This window comes from Vanellus vanellus (genome assembly GCF_965231255.1).
Source record: "Vanellus vanellus genome assembly, chromosome: 5".
NCBI classification, from domain to species: Eukaryota; Metazoa; Chordata; class Aves; order Charadriiformes; family Charadriidae; genus Vanellus; species Vanellus vanellus.
This window is the reverse complement of record NC_138910.1, coordinates 56,231,710-56,251,984: the sequence shown is the minus strand read 5'-3', so window position 1 is coordinate 56,251,984 and position 20,275 is coordinate 56,231,710. Positions and strand designations below refer to the sequence as shown.

Below are 20,275 nucleotides of genomic sequence, written 5' to 3'. Positions count from 1 at the left end.
AACCGCCACCCCGAAGGGAGGGACAGGCGCGGCCCTCTCCTCCCACCCGCCCGCCAGCCTCACTCAGTCCGCCACGCCGGCGGCACTGGAGAGCAACGCGGGGCTCTAGCCGGCGCGTCGCAGCCGAAGCGTGGCAGGAGCCGAGGTGTCCCCGCGGCAGCCCCCGCCTAGCCCCGCTCCCTCAGGGCCCGCCGCCGCCCCGAGGAGGGAGAAGCCCCCTGCCCTGCACGCTAATGAGGGGGCTGCCATTGGTCGGCAGGCAGAGGTTCCCGCGCCGTCACTGGAGTATGCTAATGAGCGCCCATCCCATTGGTTGGGCCGTCAGCGGCGGCTCCAAACAACATTTGCATGGCGCTGGACAGCTCTTTGTTGTCAACCGCGGCAGGCGGCGGGCGGTGCGCGCGCGTTCGCGATCGCGATCGCGTTCGCGCTCGGTGGGTGGGCGGGGGCGCGCGCCGCCGAGGCCGCCGCCCGCCGGCACCTGCCTCCCCCAGGGCGGGCCGTGCGAGGCCATCCCAAACCGGGGTCCGTTAAACCGCCACTCGCGCGCCGGGGCGCGAGCTGGTCTCCGCCACTCCCCTCAGCCGCTCCGAAGACAGCCCTGCCGCCGCGCTCCGGCCGCCTTTGTGTGCGCAGCCCCCGCGCTCGCCTGGGGGACACCCTGCTCCGCGCCCTTCCCCGCCCCCGGCCCCTCCTGCCTCGCCTGGGCTTTCCGCCCCGCAGCACCACCCCGCCAGCGGGGGTGACTGCTCCTCCTCAGGGGAGCGGCGGCGGGTGTTCCCCTCCTCCGGGCAGGATGGTGGACCTGGACAGCGAGGTGCCTCCGCTCCCCCCGCGATACCGGTTTCGGGACTTGCTGCTGGGCGACCAGGGCTGGCAGTGCGACGACAGGTGAGTGCGCGCTCCGCCGGCGCTGGGGGGGTTCCGCGGTGACAGCCCTAGAGGGGGCGCGGGGGGCTCCGCGGGCGGTGCCCGCCGCCCCTCCGCGAGCCCGCCCGACAGGGTCGGCCCGGCGGCGCGGGCCCCGCGGAGGGTCGGGGTAGCGGCGGGGCGCGCTGCTCGGGCGCCGCGCGGCCCCGCTGCTGGCAGCTCAGCGAGCTGTGAAGGCACGCACCGCCCGCAGGAGGCCAGCCCCGGTGAAAAACTTTCCCGGGGAAGGGATGCGACGGCCGCCGAGGGTCTGCGGTGCCCCGCCCCGCAGCTGGGGGCGAGTCGGGGCCGGCGCCCCGCACCAAGGCGTCCCGCAGCCTTCGGGGCATTACCGCCTCTGCAGAAGGGCTGTACCTTTCTCTTTCCTACGGCTACGGTAGGAGGGAGAGCCGGACAGCTTCGATACCGTCTCTGGATGGTAACATGCACCGAGGGGAAACCCCAAACAAAATACGCTTTTGCAGCTTGTCGAAAGGCTAACTGCTGGGGTCACTCGGTGTTTTTATTGTACAATATCCATGCTTCTTTACATGCAGTTTCTTTTCATGCTGGGATCCTACACTGGGATGTAACTAACAGTAATTTATTCCTTTACGAATTATTTCAAGGACTGTCGGCATCTTTAATTACAAACCGACAGAAAAAGGTATTTGTTTGTCTCAAGTCAAATAATGTCTTTAAAAGAAAAAAAACCCACCTTTATATTAAAACAAACCAACCAACCAGGAATGTGTGCTTAATTTCAAAATGGTAAATGAAGAGTATTCATGAACACCACCAGCATCATGCCACTCTATTTGATGATACAACCTGGTGTGTCAATAGGCTATTACACAATCCCATCTTGCAAAATTATGTGTGAGATTCACTTTGTAGTAATAATGTATTCTGGTCAAATGACAGAAAAGCAATAATTGTCTGGTAATATATAACAGCATATTGGATCAATTTTAATTCAATATATTTACATTGTCAGAAGGAGTCTTTAACTCAGCAGTCAGAAACTTTCATTACTTAGATTTTAGCTATTTTCCTAAAGAAAGATGGATTCTCGTTGATTGGTAATCTCAAGATCATGCAGATATGTAACTAATTATTACTTTGTTTAGGAGAATATGCTATACATTGAAGCAATTAAACAAATGTTTATTCTGAGAGTTATGAAATGGTGAATGACATCTTAAGATAGTAAAAAAATGTATGCTGTCAGTGGGAAATAACAGCATTGTAAATATATAATGGTGAGTTAGACAATATGTTTATCAGAGCATGGGTTTATAGTTTAAAAAATAATTAAACCATAAGTGTATTCTGTATTCATAACTACTGATCACAGTATTCTTTGAGATTTTAGAAAATGTAGATCTTAGCATTTTATACCTACATTTTATTTTCTACTGGAATAGGAAAAAACCCTTGCAATCTTGCTCGTTTTATCAAAGTTATTTATTTAGCTAGGGTTTTGATGGCCAAAATAAAGAAAACATTCTCCATCTACCCTTTGGGACCACTCTTGTGGCTTAACCCTTTATGCCAGCTCTACTTTAAACTTCTGTCAAGCACTTCCCTGATACCAGTTGTTTGACTTGAACTTTATAAAGTTACCTTCTATGGAGGAAGCATGATCTGGTCTCAAAAAGGAAATACTGTATAAGCAACTGCACAAACCATAGCATCCATTTAGCTATAGAAAGGTCCATTTCAAGTATCTATGCACTTAACAAAATGAAAATAAATAATCCTTAAGAAAATATTGATAGCAGAATAATAGCGTAACAGTATTACAGAGCATGATTATTGTTGGAAGATTGTAGCAAAGGACTAGTGGAAAATGAATAGTTATTTTTAGTTATTTCATTAATGTTCACACAAGCATTACAAGAGACATCTCTAGCGTATCTGAAATATAAAATATGAACCCAGGACTGAAAATGACTAGTGGAAATGGCTTTCTAGATCTTCAACTACTGTGCTGAGGATGGACACAGCTGTACTGTGGCAGGAAGGCTGGGCAGTTGTTTCCCCACAATGCAGTTAGGATTGTGCTTTACATGAGGCTGTGTTAGTGGTACTCTCTGCCAGCTCTGCAAGTTACCATAGCAGTCTCTTTTGATACTAGCTTTCCATTAAATCAACAAAGTCCACTCTTAAAAAATTGTCAGTATCGTCTGTTGTTTGTCCACCTTACAATAGGGTTCCGTCCAGATTCTTGTTGTTTTCTGTACTGGAAGATATCACTTTTAATACTGGAATATTAATCCAATCCCTTGTTGCTGGTATTTTGCTACTACCCATTATAGAAAAAGCATACATAGTCTGCATAGAAATATTGTCAAAAGGAGTATGTAGAATATTAGACATACTTTTAGGAAATATTTAATGAGGAACACTGCAGACCTGTGGGAACCCTGAGATCAGCTGCTTATTAGTTAGTAATGATCAGATTATACAAGTATATCTTATTTTTAATTGTTTGGGTTTTTGTCTTTCCTTTGTACCCCTACATCAGTGGTTCAAGGCTTTTTTTGGTGAAGCACATTCTATTCTATTCTATTCTATTCTATTCTATTCTATTCTATTCTATTCTATTCTATTCTATTCTATTCTATTCTATTCTATTCTATTCTATTCTAAATATTAGTGTGCAATTTAGATATTGCTAAAAGTGTTGCTTATAGCCTGTTCAGCTGAACGGACATTAATTATGAATGGAATATCCCAACACTAAAATACAGTTGAAGTAGCCTTATAGTATGGCTACACAATGGCAAGTGATCAAGATAGTTCATTTAGGAGGTTATTGGCCCTTGGCCAAGGTGCTGGAAATAATTTTCTGCATGTTTCCAGTTCACTGCAACTTCGTACTTCCACTTGCTTCCAACTCCGGCAGTCTGATTTATATCAAGGGGTTTCCATCTGTGTGGTCTGTGAACTTTAGGTCTGTTACCAGCTGAACTCATTGTCTTCTGTCTTAGTCCTATTCCCTTTTTGATCTTCCCAGACTGTTCATCCTCGAGGTCTCTCTTTTCTCTGTCTATTGTGCCCTTTCTGGAAAGATGCTCACTTTTTGCTGGCTGGGAGTCATATGTTCCGTCTTTGTGTTTTCAGATGCTTGTTGATCCTTCAAAGTGGAGAGGAGATGCAATTATTCCTCTCATCTGCCTCAAACCACCCAGGATTCTGTACCACCAAATCACAGTTTTGATAGCATAGTTTGCCAGTAAGTCATATGGTAGTATTTAATAATAAACATGATTGAAATGATATAGACCTCTCTTTCTTTTTCCTTCTGAAAGATATATTTCTGGCATAAGCAGAGTATCCAATTTTGAAATTGTACTGGTTATGTTTCTTTAGGAGGAGAGTTTGATGATCTTTTACATTATGCTGTTCATTTATAAAATACACACATGCTAAAATGCTTACCTGAATATAACAGGACTCTAATTGAGGAATTTTGTTCTTAGATCTGTACCTGTTTGGAGACAGATTTCTAGTCTTCATATTTTCTTGACGACTTCTTCAGAGACACACTTTTTTGGACACTTTTTTGGCTCATGGTCAATTTCTTACCTATACTTCTCCAATACAGTAATATCCATCACACTGCTTTTGCATTTCTCTCCCAGAAAAATAATTCTACTTATATAGCTTAGATTCCTAACCAGCCTTGCAGTTCGCTTCAGTAACAGATGGGTTCTGGGCTGTCATATTCCACAAACCGCCAAATTGGATTGTATATTATTTTTCATAAAAGACGTTGCTGTGTGCAGAAGAACATGGTGAATTTTTGATAACTGCGTTTCTTCAGTAAATATTTCAAGTAATTTATTAACTTTCTTGAATTTGCTGAGTGATTTTTTTTTTTTTTTTTTTTTTAACATGCAATTTTTTTCAGGAAAACCTGTTTTGGTTTTTGAAAGGCTAGATTTTCAAAGGCCCTGTTTCCCTTTGAAAACTGTGGAGATGAAGCTTGATGCTTACAGTACACACGTTTTATATGGAACAGTTAAATATTCATTTACTCAGAGAGATAACTGAGTGAAAACTCACCTGTTTTCCTGTCACTATATAAAATACTTAAATATTGCCTGGATCAATCTGAAAAGCCTCTGCAGGACAGCATGTGAAAGATCAGACCAGTGGCTATGGTGTGTGTGCATGTGTGTCAAGTGGTTGATTTCTGTGGCAGGTAGCGTACCAGGTTTCTTCTGGCCATGTAAATATCCCAGTCACTGGGCTGAGGGTAAAGAGAAGATTGAGTCATTGACTTTTTCACTAATTTTGTAAATATTGCTAATACCCCTTTGTGAATCTAACATTTTGCTTTCATTATTGAAAGTATCTGAAACTGAAGTAAACTGGTGTGATTTCCTGGATATTCTGAGATACTTCTTGACCATCATAATGCAGTTTGTTTTTCACTTTGGCTGCTGGGGAAGGGAGCAGAAATAAAGGGGGAACCGCGTGATTAACACATGTTATTTGCCTGTTAATTCAGTGAGGTTTTACTGAATTGTGATTGTAACAGTAAATTATGTAATAAAACATTTCATAAAGCTGCTGATCATCAATCCTTAGTCTTACCAGCTATGTTGAAGAGCAACAGAAATAAAAGTAGAAAATATCCTACCTAGTGAAGACCTGACATGTTTAAAGCTGGTAAATAATTTGCTTCAAGGAGGGGAGAAAAGAGGGTATTTATTTTAGGTTCCCATGTAAGCTTTGGAGAGATACAATGAAGACGTTATTCACAAAAAAATTGTTTCCTTGTGTACATATATAGTTACTATGTACTTCAAAATAGCCAAACAGGAACCTAGAGATGTAAAGAAAGAATTCTAAGTTAAAAAAGCATTTACATTCTGTTGATATCACTGCTTTTTTAGTAAGGCCAGTCATATAAATTCAGTGCTTGAGTATCTTGCAGACCACAATTTACCTCACATTTCTAAAACCATTTATGTACAGATGTCTAGTCTGTTCTTTAGAAGCTTATAAAGATATAAAAGCTGCATTTATTTTAGTAAATTCAAGCAAGCTAGGAATGTTTCCCACCGTTGAAGCATGACTGCTTCAGTATACTAGTGAACTGTGTAAATTTTCCTTTGCATACTTTGCCATAGCCAGCTAGGCAAAACTGGCTTGAACACTTCAGTGCCCAGGAATGACTTGGCAGTTTGAGTGTCCAAGGAAACACTTCAAGCAGACAAGTTGCAGGGAGTCACCCAATGTGGGAAGATGAAACAGTTTTCTGATACGTATGTAGGCTCTTTGGTGCCATTTAATGTCAGTGCCTGGGAATGTGCCTGGGCAAGTTTAACTTTTTTAAAGGTATACCCAGAGAGGGTCAAAGTAATTTTATCGTGAAGTTAACCTCTATACTTTTAACATTACATGCTGCTTCTCCCATTTGTGCTCCTCATTCCTCTCTTTCTTGTCTCCTGTATTTCCTGCACAGTCACACCTTCAGATTATGCAGATATGGTGGACTGTGTTGCAGAGAGATCCATTTGTAAAGCACAGACCTGCATATACTTGGTGCCTTCCTTCCTGAAATATGCAGTATAATCCTTACACATAGGCAATAAGTGTGTTTTGTCCCAGAGTCCTTAAAAAGGGAAAAAAAAATATCTTCCTATTAAAGAACTTTGATATATTGGAATAATTATATTCCCACAACATTTTAGAGAAAGAAAAAGAGAAAGAAACATATGAATGTTTTTAAAATATCAGAGTGATATTCATTTTATTGACTACATAAAAATGTATATAGCTTTTTTTAATATACCTTTACATACCACTTTAAGTCCCTTTGGGTTTAGGTAAGACTAAGCAGGATGTTGGGCTTTCTTTGGACCTTGCACACCAAGGCAAGTTTTATCAATGCTGAATATTTCTAGCAATATTAATTAAGAAACCATGAAGTACACATCCCAGCATTGAATTGCTGAATTAATACAGTCTGTCATAGGAACAAGTCATTTGACAATCATATATATCTATTTCATACTACTATTTCATTCTACTGCCTGTTGAAGTTTAGCACTGTATACAGAGCTATTATGTTGCAGGAAAAAAATCACTATAACTGTGCCACTTGAAATTCAACAAATGAAATGGAAAGAACAAAAAATGAACATAGAAACCCAATATATTTTCCAACCCCCACCCTCAAAGCATCGGGTTTCATAGCCTTTGTATATGCTGTTGCAGTAAGTGTTTACAATTTCACAGTCATGGAACAAAATTTTACATTTTCCAACTCTTTAATTTTTTTCTTTTCTGTATATATGTATACCCATAACTGGTATTGGAATATACCAGTTCCAATGCCAATATAGACATGTTAACTGGTACTGGAAATACATTTCAAATCCTTCTCCTCTATTGAGACGAAAATTTGAGTAATTTTGCTGCAGTATATATTTTCATGATGAAACCAGAGAGCTAAATTTTACCTTTGTGCAGGAACTGTTCTTACATTGGGTACTTAAAGGATTAAATTAAAATCAGCTTACTGCATAAATGAATGTTACCACCTATCTGGAAAGGAAAGGGATTCAGATAATACAGAACACCTCCACACATCACTTGGACAATTGTATACTGCTGGCTGTCATGTTGACTGGCGACTTTCAAGGAACAACTCCCTACTGTAAATCTCAGAAGGCATTTTAACAGTCATTTGTCACAGTGTGAATTAGTGAGTAAAGCCCTCCCCTTGCCTTTCCTTTTGGAAATCACCTGAGATTGTTAAACTAAAAGGAGATAAAAAGCCCACACATTTCTGAATCAAGTGATTTAAAATATCTGAGCCTAGATTCAAGTTGCACAAAAATTCTGTTATAATTTCCTCAAAAGCAAATGCTATTATGGTTTCTTCAAAATAATCCTCCTCTTTCCTTCAAGAAATACTTTAGTCAATTTGGCCTCCTCGTTTTAGAAAGCATGCTAACTTTATGAGTTCTTCCATTTAACAGAGGCTACAAAATAAAAGGACTTAAGCAAATATTGTCAATTTTATGTTGATTTGTCCTTGTAAGTAAATCTTCAAAATAAATAAAGTTATTTAGAAGCCTAAATTCTATTTTAAAAGGCAATTTTGATAGAAACTGCTCAAGATCTTAATGGTCTAATTCACTAGTAGAGCAAGCGTTTTCATATCTTCAGTGAGACTCTGCACAGTAGTAGTTGGAAAGTTTGAGTTGCCCTAAACCCTGAAAAAAATTGCTGCATGTACAGGCCAAGCCCTTTCTTACTGCAAAACCACCCAAATTAAAAAAGCATTAAAGAAAAATACTAACATGTGTAACACCACTGCATCAGCTACACCAAGATGTCTGAGTTTACATTTTTGTGGCAGATTTAGGAGTACAGTCCCACTTAAGTAAACTGTTACTATATCTTTCTACTCACTGTTATTCTGAATTTATCTTAGGACTGGGTCCCTATTATAGATAAAATAGGGAATCAATTTTCTTGTGGGAAATGAAGAGGAAGTAATGCTTTGTAAAAGGCAGTTTGTCAGCGTCATGCTAATTTCTGTTTTAGCATAATTCTTGCAACAACAAAGCAAAAATGCAGTGTTTCTATATTCCACTTAAATTAGCACACACTGGAATTGCAGGAAGGATATGAAAAGAGAAGAGGGACACTTCAGTGCTGTTGCAACTGTATTTGTCCGAGGAAGACTTTGGTGGTGTGCCCAAGCAAAAGTTTTCTAGTGCAGAAAAGGTTTAACTGTCTCAGCTTAAAAACTCCCACAGATCAAGTAGTCTTCCTCCTCTGGGACAACATGATGCACAGTTTGAAAACGTGCTTAGTACTTCAACCATTACTTAATTATACACTTATTACTCTAAAGCTCCTATTTTTCCATCTAGAACTTGATACATGCTACTTTACATCTGGCAGACACTATAATACTCCATGGGGAACTGAAGCAGTTCTTTCCCAAATGGTTTCTCTCTTAATTTTATGATTATTATTCTATCACAGCCAATGATTATGATTCTTTATTTTGTAACAGCAAACTTCTGTGCTGCACTATGCATTACTCTCAGAATGACTCTTCTATAACAAATGGTAACATCAGAAATGTCTGAAGATTCAAAATACCTTATTGTAAAATAAATCTGCCAACCATTTCAGAGTTACACATTCAGTTTCTAGACTTCACAATTAAAGGTGATCTTTTGTGCTGAATTCTGATACGTACATGTTGTGGGTTGACCCTGGCTGGATACCTGGTGCCCACCTGCTGCTCTATCACTCCCTGTCCTCAGCTGGGCAGGGGAGAAAAAATAAAATGAAATACTTCTGGGTCGAGATAAGGACAGGGAGATCACTCAGCAGTTATAGTCATGGGCAAACCAGACTTGACTTGGGGAAATTAGTTTATTACCAATCAAAATCAGAGTAGGATAATGAGAAAATAAAAACTAAATCTTAAAACACCTTCCCCCCACCCCTCCCTTCTTCAGGGGCTCAGCTTCACTCCTGAATTCTCTACCTCCTCCCCCTGAGTGACACAGGGGAACGGGGAATGGGGGTTGCGGTCAGTTCATCATACGTTGTTTCTTCCACTCCTTCCCCCTCAGGGGAGGACTCCTCACACTCTTTCCCTGCTCCAGCATGGAGTCCTTCCCATGGGAGACAGTACTCCATGAACTTCTCCAATGTGAGTCCTTCCCATGGACTGCAGTTCTTCACGAACTGTTCCAGCATGGGTCCCTTTCATGGGATACACTCCTTCAGGAACAGACTGCTCCAGCATGGGTCCCCTGCAGGGTCACACGTCCTGCCAGCAAACCTGCTCCAGCATGGGCTTTTCTCTCCCTGGCTCCACAGGTCCTGCCAGGAGCCTGCTCCAGTGCAGGGTCACAGCCTCCTTCAGGCATCCACCTGCTCCGGCGTGGGGTCCTCCACGGGCTGCAGGTGGATATCTGCTCCATCGTGGACCTCCATGGGCTGCAGGGGGACAGCCTGCCTCACCATGGTCTTCATCATGGGTTGCAGGGGAATCTCTGCACCCGTGCCTGGAGCACCTTTTTCCCCTCCTTCACTAACTTTGGTGTCTACAGAGTTGTTTCTCTCACATATTCTCACTCCTGCCTTCAGCTGCAGTTGCAGGTTTTTTTCCCCTTTCTTAAATATGATATCAGAGAGACACTACCACCATTGCTGCTGGGCTTGGCCTTGGCCAGCGGTGGGTTCGTCTTGGAGGTAGCTAGCATTGGCTCTATTTGATATAAGGGAAGCTTCTAGAAGTTTCCCACAGAAACCACCCCTGTAGCCACCCCTTTAGCTGCTACCAAAACTTTTCCGCACAAACCCAATGCAGTACAGTATGCCCAAGTACTTGTACTACTCCACTAAATGCTTTAAAAGCGTATTCTTCATATTTTCTCAAGTAAATGAGCAAGTTAAGGCCTTTCCAGAGGCCTGCACACCATGGTCCTATAATTTCTTTGTCATTGGAGAGAATGCGATTCAAAAACTGTAAATGTTCTGCAGCACAGAAGATTTGGTACAGAATGCCTTAAAACAGCTGTTAAAAATTTCAGCCTCCCCCGTGCAATCATCTGCTAATTATGTTAGCAGTCAACTTCCTGGTGGGAAGTAGCAGTAAAACAGAAACAGTCATTAAGAGACAAAACCCAGTGTTTATACTCACAGATAAAAACAGTGTTATTATTATTTTCTCAGAAGTATCGCTTGAGGGACAAATCCCATCTCCATTTATGGAGATATCTGCTGGGAAGTGCTGTAGGTTCTGGTGGAAAGCAGGTTGCTAAGTTTGGCATCGATGTACTTGACTTGCCGTGTATCAAGCTATAGTAGATGGGGAAGGAAGGCATTAGGTTCAGATCAGTGCTAGTCATCTACTGAGTCAGCAAAAAGAAGAAAACTTTTCCTACCCCTCTGCCTGGGTCTTACAAGTCTCCTGCTAAAGTCAGCCATTAATAACTGCATATCTAACAGGTAGCACAAAGATCATATGCATGCCAGGGGCAATTACAAGATTTGAGTGACAGTCCTTACTATGGATTAGCTCTGCCAGGAAAGTCTTGCCCTGCCTCCTAGATTCTGTACCCTGAGTCAAACCACTTTGCTGTTTTGCAAAGAAAAGAGTCTGCCCTTTAGCTTTTTATGATGTTAAAGTTAATAGCATTTATCGTACTTCAAGTAGCTTTAAGTTACAGAGTATAGTGATTGTTAAAATATTTAATAAGGAGTAAACACTGTAAAATAGTCTCACTTTTTTATTGTTCTAAATAGCCAAAAATGTTCTAGAGGTTTTATATTTTTCTCACTTTGTTTTCTCTTTCCCCTTGTGACTAGAAAAAACTGCAGCACAGATAAAAGCAGCGTTACCAAACCAAATCTGAAACAAATACAGATGGGAAAAACAACAAGCTGAGCTGCAAATGGAAAACTGTGGTTATATTTGTTTCTTATGTGACAGCACCTGTTAATACACAACATTCCCTGACTCTGGAAGGGGATTTAGTTTCCCATCTTCACACCAAATTCAAAAGAAGCTAAGGGCACTGGTCACTTATCACTATTGCCCTGAAATTCTCACCATCAAGCACAGACAGCTATAACAGAGATGGTCTAAAGGCTAAGCTCTATATTTAGCTGAATGTACCCTTTGAAAAGTGAGCAAGTTATGTTTTCACTGTGTACAACAAACTAGCATTTGATCATTTGTTCAAAGGGGTTTAATCAGTTAAACCAATAACTTTTTAAAAGGCATTTTGTAGATATTGTCCAGTTTTTAATTACTGTTTTGTTCTCTCAGTAGTCATTCAAAAAAGATAATACAAACACAAAAAGTGGAACAAAATATTCTGTAATGTGCAAATGTTGATTAGTCAACCAGGTTTTATAAAGACCTAATTTAAAGTAGATTTTTCACCCACCTAAGAGTATCATAAAAGTGAAGCTTATCTCACAAGAGTAGTTCCAGATACCATGTATCTCATTGACACTGAGGAATTAATTTACAAACTGTATTCAAACAGTGATCCACATGATCATTTATTTTTGTACTGAGACTGACCACAGATTGCATGAAAATTACTATTTAGCTAAAATGATACAAGCAACATTCAAAATGCACTGAATTAATTAGGTTTTGCTTCCTATTTTTCCTCTTATTTGGCAGTTCACAGATTACAGTATGAGTCCAGGAAAAAACAACAAAGTAAGTTAAATTTGTGCTGACATTATGGATTCATTTAATACAATTAATTGTGGCAGTTACTGTTTGTGAAAACTCAGGTGATATTATTTTTATGTCTTTGTGACTAGGTCAGCTGGTCATTCAGAATGTTGGGATTTTAGTGGGATGTTGGCAAAGTATTGCATGTAGTGGGAAGAACAAGACTTGCTACCAGAAATGTTTCACAGTAGAGAGGAAGTATCTCTGAGGACGTAGGAGAGAGGGAACTTTGGTGAACCTCTAGCAAGCAGCCTTCTGATGTATACCACAGGCTAGTCTGAGACTATTGTGGAAGACCTCAGGTTTTGCTCTGATTTCAGACAAAAATGAGCTGTTATGAGATCTCACCATTATCAAAATTATGAGCTGAATATCTTCTTCCAAGGCAGAGATGACTAGGGATGTAGAGTTGTCCAGCAACTTGCTGTTACTTGACTTCAGGCTAAAGTGAACTGAGCATTTAGAAATTCCTTTCCTTTCTAAGATGGCAGTGCCACTTTACAGTGGTAGAAATGATCATATAGAGAGGAGAAAGAGCTACCACTGTGCCTTCTGGTATTGCCCTAGACATTTGACAATTGGTTATCAGACCTCCTAATATCAGTATAGCCAGTCCAGTCCCTAAACACAGGTCTATCCTCATGGTATCCTTATATTCCACCTAAGTCTAATCAGCGTTAAGATCTATTTAAGACTTCAAAACAAGACGACAGAACAATACCTCTCCTAACCTGCCTCACCAATACAGTTAGCTAAAGAGATCTTAATTAATTTGACTCTCACCAAAGCCAGCAAAGTCTGAAATTTCTGCATTCATTTGGGAAGTCACATTTAAGGAAAAAAAAAATAGTGTTTACATTGAACAGGCCAATTTTCTGAAGGCACCTGATAAATGTTTTTTTTAAACACACGCAGGGCACATTATGAAAGTTTGAAGTTATTATTTTGAAAAATTAAATACTGGGCATACTATTCTACCAACCATACTACTGATGAGCAGCATATTACTTCACAGAGTATTGAGATATTAAGTGCTATTTAACATGAATGAAGATGACAGAATTAAACTTTTAAAATACTGTGAAAATGGATAGTTTAAAGTTTTCTTAATCTAATGAAAAGACAATTAAAACCGTGCCTTATGATTAATCAGGAAGCGTATTAGCTCACTCTGAGTTAAGGAGACTGAGATTTATATGAAGTCCATAATTATATGTACCCTGTTAGCTGTGGAGAGAACAGTATCAGACAGGTGACATTTTAGAGATAATAATGACTTTTAAAGTACTTGTTCTATTATGTGTTCAAAATTCTTGAATCATTGCTACTCTGTAATGAGACATTTACAATTTGTATTAAAATTTCGTGGATTTTTTTTCATGTAAAACAATAATCATATACTATGGTTGTACTGTGCAGCAAGCTGCATTTGAAAGGAAGAAAGCAATTCCACACCACTGTTAGATATATTACAGTGTATACATATGTTAAGCTGCAAGTATTACCTCAGAAATCCTATGTATTTTGTCCTCCAACTGGATGACAACATTAGAGCCAAAGCACCTTTAAATACTAGAGAATGAAGATAGATATGTATTAATGCCCAATGCTATTAGGAAGCATCAGCAGCAGGAAATGTCATCACTGCTCTTCGCCTGTTGTTTTGGTAGAGTAAATGGAGTCTCTCACAAATTTCCTATGTGGGAAATGTTAGGTGAGACACCTACCAGAGTATCGGGCTTTTGTTTTATGCCTTTTTCCAAGTCTTTGCCTGAATACTCCTCTCTGTGTTTATCTGTTAAATATTCCCCTTTGTGTAACTATTAAATATGTGATCATGGGAGACTGAAAAAGTTTGTAACTCCCATAATTTCAGAAAAATTGTGATAATATCAGATTCAGCTCTGTATTTACTTCTCAGAGTTGTTGGCAATCTAATGGCAGCTTTTGGGGTATTGTATAAGTGTTTCCAGATTGCAAGTCTGGACTGTTTGAATATATAAATTTAAAAAAAGAAAAAGACAGTCCTTTTTGTAAAGTTATCCTTGTCCTGGGCATGTGTTAAAAGCATGTGCAGCATCACTTTTTCACTTTTTAACACTTCAGCTATATATGGAATCTCAGATAAGTTCTTTCTAGGCTTTTTAAAGTATCTGTGGGAAGTTTCTGACAAATTTAATTTGACTTCTTACTATTTTTTCCCTTTCAGATCAGGCATTGTTCCTATAGCTTCTTACCCTGTAATAAATTAATATTGCTAATCTAAGTAAAGCTGTATACAAGTGGGGAATTAAGCAGAGTACAGAAAAAATGAATGAAACATTTAAACTAACTTTATTTATTGCTTTGGATGTCATATTCTTGCATCCTACCTAATTTAATATTACTTCTATCAGCAGAAGGAAAAATGTAGCTTGCAGAAGAAATAAAAGTTTGCACCAGAAAAATTTAATTTAAATGGTCTGATGTAAATATTATTCCATTCTTCACTGTGTTTTGAGACAATGATCAGTACACGTTTTTGGAATACAATCCAAAAAATAATGGTATAATATTTTTAGTTACCAAAAATTCTAAAAATAGTAAATCTAGTATCATTATCTTTAAGAGTGCTATTATTAGCTAGTGATATTTCTCATTGGGGAATACTGCTGGCTTTGACTAGCATCAGGAAAGACCTAGAAAAACTAGATTTTTTTTTCCTCATAAATAGAGTGCATATGAATGTGAGGAACAATGTGAATTAGCAAGATGAAAAGGACTATGCACGTTTACCACTCGACTTGGTCAGTAAATTTCCATAATGACTTTCAGTAACTCTGAAGAGGCTATTTTAATCCTTCTCTCCAAAGAAACTGAAGAAAGGCTAAATTATTATACTGAATAGTGGTTTGATGAGAATTAGCACAAAGCTTGATTTTAATTGGAAGTCCAGTCTCTTCAAAGCTGAAAAATCTTTTTCAGGTACCTTTCTGCTTCTCTGATCAAGTAAAGATTCACACTGCAAAAATTTCTATATCCGTTTTCATTTTAGATCATAGGACAAAAGAAAAGATTTCAGCATTTATTCCTTATTGCAAAACCTAATATAGATAACCTGTAAAAGGCATTTTTCCTTAGAAATAATGCACAAGTGGAAAACCCCCCAAACACCAACTCTATTCCTTGTTTGCCATGCTCCTCTCTTCTCATAATCACTCCTTCACCTCCAGCAGATGTAGAGTTGAGACTAGATATGTGGAAGTGAAACACCAATGGTTTATCCATCAGATTGCTGTGCTACCTTAAGTGGATTTGTAAAAATTCTGATCTGTGCAGCAAGACCGTAGAAGACTACATTAGTATTGTACAATATTGTTTTGTCCAGAGTTTCATTCCCTGTGTATCATTAAGTATTCATCAAAATACTGTAAAAAACCTGAATCTACATGAAGAAAGTTAGCCAAATAGTGTTCTGACAGTTATGGAGAAATGGGGGACACACACCCGCAAATGACCCACATCTTCTTTTTAAGTAACTTGCAGAGAGATTTTCATCATATTACATTAAATATCACCTTCTACTACAAGCAGTCCTGTTTATTTCAATGGGAATATTTATGGGTCTTAGTCTGAGTAGAAGAGGTTATTTTTCATTGAAGAGAAAGCATACCAGGCAATACAGTATTGAGCTTTATGAACAACTTAACTCGTTGCACCTTGACCTGGGGTAACTTATTAAGGCACTAGATGTAACTGCACAGATTTTTGAATATATGGAAGACTTAAAGCTAGCTTCAGTTTCTGTCATCACTAGAATAAATATAGGCATAATAGGTAAAAAATAAACACAACTAATCTAAACAAATGTCCTGTGAATTCATATGATGATTTTTTCATCATCACGTGTGAAATAATACTTTATTCTATTTTTAAGTCTCAGTTTGATAAATGACGTGTGTGTACATTTTCACTCCCTACAAAGTTGGGATGTATGTACAACTAATAATTACTGGCCCCATTCTCTGCTGTTATATATTGAGATTCATGGAGGATTATGCCAGTGAGCCCCTCTCTTTTACATTACATAATATACTTTAAATGGTGATGTTGTCAATGCAAACTGTTAGGTCCTAAATAGAATATTTCAGGTGACATCTTAGTGGCCAGTGTTTGACAATCTAAAAATAGTCTAGAAGATTGCGAAGTTCACAGATAAGTCACATGCATCTGTCAAAATATTCAAAATATTATGTTAAATTTCTTTTTATTCAGTATTTTAACTATAGAGATGCTTTGAGCACATTTGAAAATATAACTACTCTTTAATTCCAATGCTAAACAACATGCAGGTATGAAAATGGTAACTGGATATTTTAATACTTGGTTTTCTTGTAAGCCTTAGCACCAGGTCCCATTTCAAGTACTCTTGCCCCTTGTCTAAGAGAATGCAAACTGGCTGATATGGAGTATCAGGAGTCTGGGAAATTTAGTTATATTACGAAGCAAAACATGGCCAATATTTCTTTTAATTTAACTTATTTTAACTTGGAAAGAACTGAAGATTACAGGTTGAAGATTACAGTGTCAACTGAACTGTTTAACAATTTTTGTGTATGTAAAGCTTTATATCAGAGATATGATAGTATTTAAAGTAGGTGGCATTTAGGTAGTTAAGAGGAAGTTTTGCTCTCATTAACATTACAAGGAAAGCTCTCATAAATTACTACATAGCTCTCTAACCATATACAGAAGATCTAAATCTTACTCTGAAGTCTGACTGAGATTTTAATGTTACCTAGATAAGTATAAAAAGTAAAATTACAGTGCCAAGTTGATATTCAGGATAAAAAAAATTATATTCATATGTGTTTATAAAGTTAATTCAGTAAATTCATTGAAAGCTTGGTGAGTTTCAAAGGCATCAAAGAGAAAATTCACAGTGGTATAGAAAATTTCCCACTGGTATTTGATCATCTCACACAGAATATGGTAGCATAAGTAGGATTGGTGGATAAATGGTAAAATACTGACATAAATAGACTCCATAAATGGAGTAGGAACACTATTTACCAGTATATTTCAATATACCTAAGATATACTTCTCTATTTCCAGTGAAGCAATAGTTCAACACAGTCGACTGGGATAAAGTTATTCTACTGATAAATTATATTAATTTTCTTCTCAACTGTGCAGAATTGCAAAAAAAAAAGATTCTGAGAAAAACAAAATCAAAAACTCCAGGTAGACCAATTTATCTAATCTCTGAGTCTAGACCAAATTCAGGCTACAGCTTTCTCAGCCAATTCCCCAGACCAGTCATTATTTCATGGCTTCATTAACGATAAGAATCTGGACCATTTCAAATACAAGACATTTTACACTCAGTCATTTTAACTGAGACTGTTTCCTTCACATTTGTGATTATATGTATATTTCACAATACTCTGAGGTATGAAAGCATGTGTTTATAACTTTTATTTATTTGAAGTTTTTGCAGTAACATTTTAGAGTTGAAGAGTAGAATGCTGAAATAAGCAAGTGACCACAGACAATACAAGAAGTCCAGGCTACAGCAAGGGTTTCAGTCAGGATCTCAAAAGACACGCAACAGAAGGTGATGCTTTCCCTTCCCTACCTGTCATTAGATGGTTAGATTAGAATATTGCATGTTTAAAATGTAGGAAGAGAAATAACCATAGTCTTTCTGCTTTTCCAGTGCAGGTGGTAAACTACAAGTCCTAAGCTTTCCCATTGTCTTTCAGGTAATTTCTCAGACTTCTAACTGTAACAATGCAATTTCAGACCTTTCAGTTCAGTCATAGAGGTACCAGGAGGGAAAGATGGATACACGCAATTTGTCTCAGCTATTAGAAAAGGAAAAAAAAAAAAAAGTCCTTGGAATGATCTGGTTTTCTGAATTGCACAAGCTTGGAAACTGTTCATATTTCTTTTCCCTTTCCTTATTAAAAAAAAAAAAACAACCAAACCAAAACCAGCCTCCATTTTCATTACAAAAAAATCCTAGAAAAGAGTGAATGCAGCAGAATATTAGAAAACCTGAGATTTCTTTGTAATAAAGGGATGACGACTGAAAAATGAGCACAAATCAAAGTTGTTACATCTGCTTTTGCTTTATGAGATATGAAGATGGAATCTTAGCCCACAGTGAGATGAACAACAAAAATTGCATTTATTGATGCAGGATATCTGTCTGCATGTGGTAGAAATGTATATGGGTCTTTTATAAAGTAATATTAATTGAGTAGTTGTTTTTTCATTCCCATTCAAACCCTTAATACTTATTATGCGAAGACTACTGTTTATTGTAACAGCTAATGTAATGAAATTATTTATCTTCTTTTATATATTTAGTCATAAATTCTTAATAGGAAAGGCTATTTTTTTCTGTGTATTCTGTTTGTCTCAGTACCTAGCAAAGCAATGTCCTATGTACTGGAATTTTTCATGTTCTGGTTACAAAAAAAAAAAAAAAGAAAGAAAGATTATAATATGCCACTGTAGAATTATTTACATAATCAGGGTCTGAAGAAAACTTTATTCAGATGAACTGAACCACTGATGTGTAGCCTGTGGGTTTTTTTTGTTTAACTGAAGTATTTATTTGGCAACTGCTTTTACCTCCACCTATGGGCATACCAGATACTTAGCTTGCCTTAGCACTGATATATAAATATAATACATAAAGCAGACATGAGTATGTTTATATTATCACTCACATGTCAGCTGTGTATTATTTTACCAAAACAATATAGACAGCAGAAAAATAAGAGGTAATCATTAGCAATTTTATTCTGCAGCTACATTATCTGAACACGTAATGTATGTACCTGGGAATATGCAGTGTTCTGACAGCCTATTCCAACTGTTTTCCTTTCCTTTTGTCAAAGTAGCTTATTGCATACCTGAAGTATATGTCTGTCCTGTTTGACCACAAAGAATTTTTATCTCTTCTGTGACCAGATGTACAGAAGTCAAGAGTTTGGTTGATAAATGCTGAAGAACACATTTTTACCTTAATGATCAATTTATTCATGCCATAGGAAGAGAGTTGAAGTATATGGATTTATAGTTCCTTTGTGTTGCAACTGAATATATGTATACAAGTTACAAAATATCTATTCATTGCTGTTGGTTATTTCAGTGTTCTTATTGTCTGGGTTCAAGGCAAGTAAAGATTAATTTTGCTTGCTTAGTCTGCTTCTGCTTTATAGGTGCAACCAGCCTCTGCTTTGCTATGTCTAATAAGAAGTTATCTGGCTTATTCTATTAAGGTTGTCTCTGCTCTATCTAAAGGAACACTGTATGTTCCTTTATGAAAAAGGATTTTGTATGACTTCTTTACTTTTCAAGTTAAGTTACCTTCTTATTCAGTAGGTTCTTTTCCTCTTTGACTTTCAAGCTAATTTATTATATTAAAAATCTAAAAAAAAAAAAGGTATGTTTCTGTAGCCATAATAGCATTTTTACTGTACATTCTTTCCCAAATGAAGTGTCTTCTGTGAGGATAGGCACTCACTTTGTGTTATATCAACCCTGTTTATTTATTTTTTTGAGTTGTTTACTTCTTTTCCTTATTATAAGCATTTGATTTTTTACCTTCGGTATCAATCTCCAGAGAACCTTTTAAAATGCCTTATAAAAATTTAAGTACATGATGTTCACTTCAGACTTCCCCCTTATCTAGCTCTTCCAATTATCTCATAATGGAGCAGAGTGTTATAGCTCATACTCTATTTATATCTGTCATTTGCTTCATTCTTAGTTTGTTCCTAGGCTAAATCCAACTTGCAGGTCTTGGCACGGGTGCCATTTATTCTGTTTCATGTCTTGTTGACATTCTAACCAATACTTATATTTTCACCATTCCTAATGTACATTATAAGAATATTTTTGTTTGCCTTTTGCCATGTTTTTATTTAGCTTCTATTTTTAGCTCTACTCTTATCTCTAATACTGTGGTTACAAAATATGTCAATTCAGTGTCTGGCATTGTAGCCTAGTCTCTGTGCCTGGAAGCTCCTAACATTTTAGGAATGAATAGCATTAACCATATATTTGAGACTACTATACCCATACATGTTGTCCACATCCAATTAGGGGTTGTGTGG

At 38.2% G+C, this 20,275-nt stretch overlaps 1 protein-coding gene across 3 annotated transcripts in view; it reads left to right on the top strand.

Moving 5' to 3' along the window:
• Positions 1–796: 796 nt before the first annotated feature.
• Positions 797–20,275, top strand: part of KCNT2 (potassium sodium-activated channel subfamily T member 2) — a gene marked incomplete at its 5' end in the record, with an annotated part of 158,319 nt that continues 138,840 nt past the window's right edge. For all 3 annotated transcript variants that reach the window (XM_082484518.1, XM_082484517.1, XM_082484516.1), the window contains one exon: positions 797–891. In XM_082484518.1, coding sequence (XP_082340644.1) covers positions 797–891 — 95 coding nt within the window. The remainder of the gene's footprint in view (positions 892–20,275) is intronic.